Source organism: Apis dorsata, unplaced genomic scaffold (genome assembly GCF_000469605.1).
Source record: "Apis dorsata unplaced genomic scaffold, Apis dorsata 1.3 scaffold_56, whole genome shotgun sequence".
NCBI lineage: Eukaryota > Metazoa > Arthropoda > Insecta > Hymenoptera > Apidae > Apis > Apis dorsata.
Window position 1 is genome coordinate 904,019 of NW_006263356.1, and position 1,783 is coordinate 905,801.

The 1,783-nt window shown below is 23.6% G+C and overlaps 1 protein-coding gene across 1 annotated transcript in view; it reads right to left on the minus strand.

Moving 5' to 3' along the window:
* LOC102674243 (importin subunit alpha-3) overlaps positions 1-1,394 on the minus strand; it is a 5,027-nt gene extending 3,633 nt beyond the window's left edge. Inside the window, exon 1 of the mRNA XM_006609469.1 lies at positions 944-1,394. Coding sequence (XP_006609532.1) covers positions 944-1,003 — 60 coding nt within the window. The 5' untranslated portion in view covers positions 1,004-1,394. The remainder of the gene's footprint in view (positions 1-943) is intronic.
* Between the last annotated feature and the right edge of the window lie 389 nt (positions 1,395-1,783).

The following is a 1,783-nucleotide window of genomic DNA, read 5'->3' on the forward strand; positions in this document are numbered from 1 at the left end:
TTAATTATATTTTTATGATAAATAAAAATTAAATTAAAGGTTAAATATTTTGCTTTATGTAATATAACAAAATAGACATAACAATCATATATTTTTTAAAATTTGATAATATAATTATTTTAATATTAATAATATAACATATTTATTTGAATTAGTTTTCAAACTTTAATGAACATATCAAATTTCATAATTTAAAATATATTTAATAATAATATGAAAATCTTACATAAAGTATCATAATAAGAAAATATATACTTATACTTAATAATTAATAAAATATTAATATTATATTATTAATAATCTCTAACTATAATAATGGAAAACTTTATTTTTTAATATTTTTTCATCAATATTATTTTGATATTTATAAAAAATTAAAATAAATTTTAATACATTATTAAAATATGTATATAGAGAGATATATTATTTACATGCTATAGAATCAAAATTATTTGTAATAATAAATAATAATCTTTTGAAAGATTTTTTAATTATAATAAAAAATATGTAAAAAGAAAAGTGAATTATTTGTGTCAAAAATAAAAGGTAAATAAAAGTAAATTATTTATAAGTTTTCAAAGAAATAATTAAAATAATATAACTTTTCTTTTTTACAATTATTCGTTCAGTTCTATCTTTGATAGTGCTATATTTGACATTAATGTAGCGACACTTTCCACTTGTTTCAGAATTGCATGATTCTATTCAAAATATAATACTGTTATATTTGATAAAGTTATATTAAGAATTTTTATGGATTCTGTGCAAAATAAATATACAGAATACAAAATTCCAACTGAAATAACAAAATATGCAAATAAATTGCACAAATTTGGAAAAATTAGCGCCCATGATAATGTTCATTTAGTCGCCCAGTTCAGTAGCCGAAACTTCCAGACGTACAACGTAACTGCGCACAACGAAGAACACACTGGATACTCACTTCTTGATCTTTGCCTTTGTTCTTAAAAACCATCATTCGATTCTTGCATTCCGCCGCCATTTTTTCAATAACCAATCCTTCGTACTCGCGTATATTGATATGTGCCGGCACCCAGATACCCGTGTTACTGCGAAAAATTCTGTATCCGTGTTACTCCGGTCGATTTACTTCGACAGCTGCATGCCGTTGCGCGACAGCCTTAATGTACGTCAATATACAATGCAATATAATGTATAACACTCGTTCTCTTAATCACGATCGCCACACAATGTTCTCCGTGGTCACGTTTTCTCAGCACGAAAGCAACGTTTCAGCCATTCCGAAAAGAACATCGGAAATGAGCAAGGTGGCGCTTCGGAAGACGCGTGTTTTCACTATGCAATCAGTAAAATCTAATCGGCAAGCAATAGAGTCACGGATTATAGCAAATTCTTATCATCTTAAAGCTATATGTTCATGAGCATTTATGTTTCATAAGTAACTTCTGCGTTTTTAAAATTAGAATTAAATAATAAAAAAATTAATTTGGAATTATTTTTAAAAATAATTTATTATAATAAAAAAAATTTATATTCATTAATAATAAAAAATATAATAATTTCAAACATAATAATAAAATATTTATAATAAAATGAATCAACAACAATTGATATGTACGATTGCAGTAAATATATTTATGTTGGTATCTTACAACTAAAAATTAAAATCTCTATACATTATTTGAAATCGACTATAGTTATATTGCAGTCTATAATACAGAAAATTTAATTAAAATAAATTTGTTTATTATGTATAAAAAATAAATAAAACAATGAAACTTGTATTGTTGCTTTTATAATA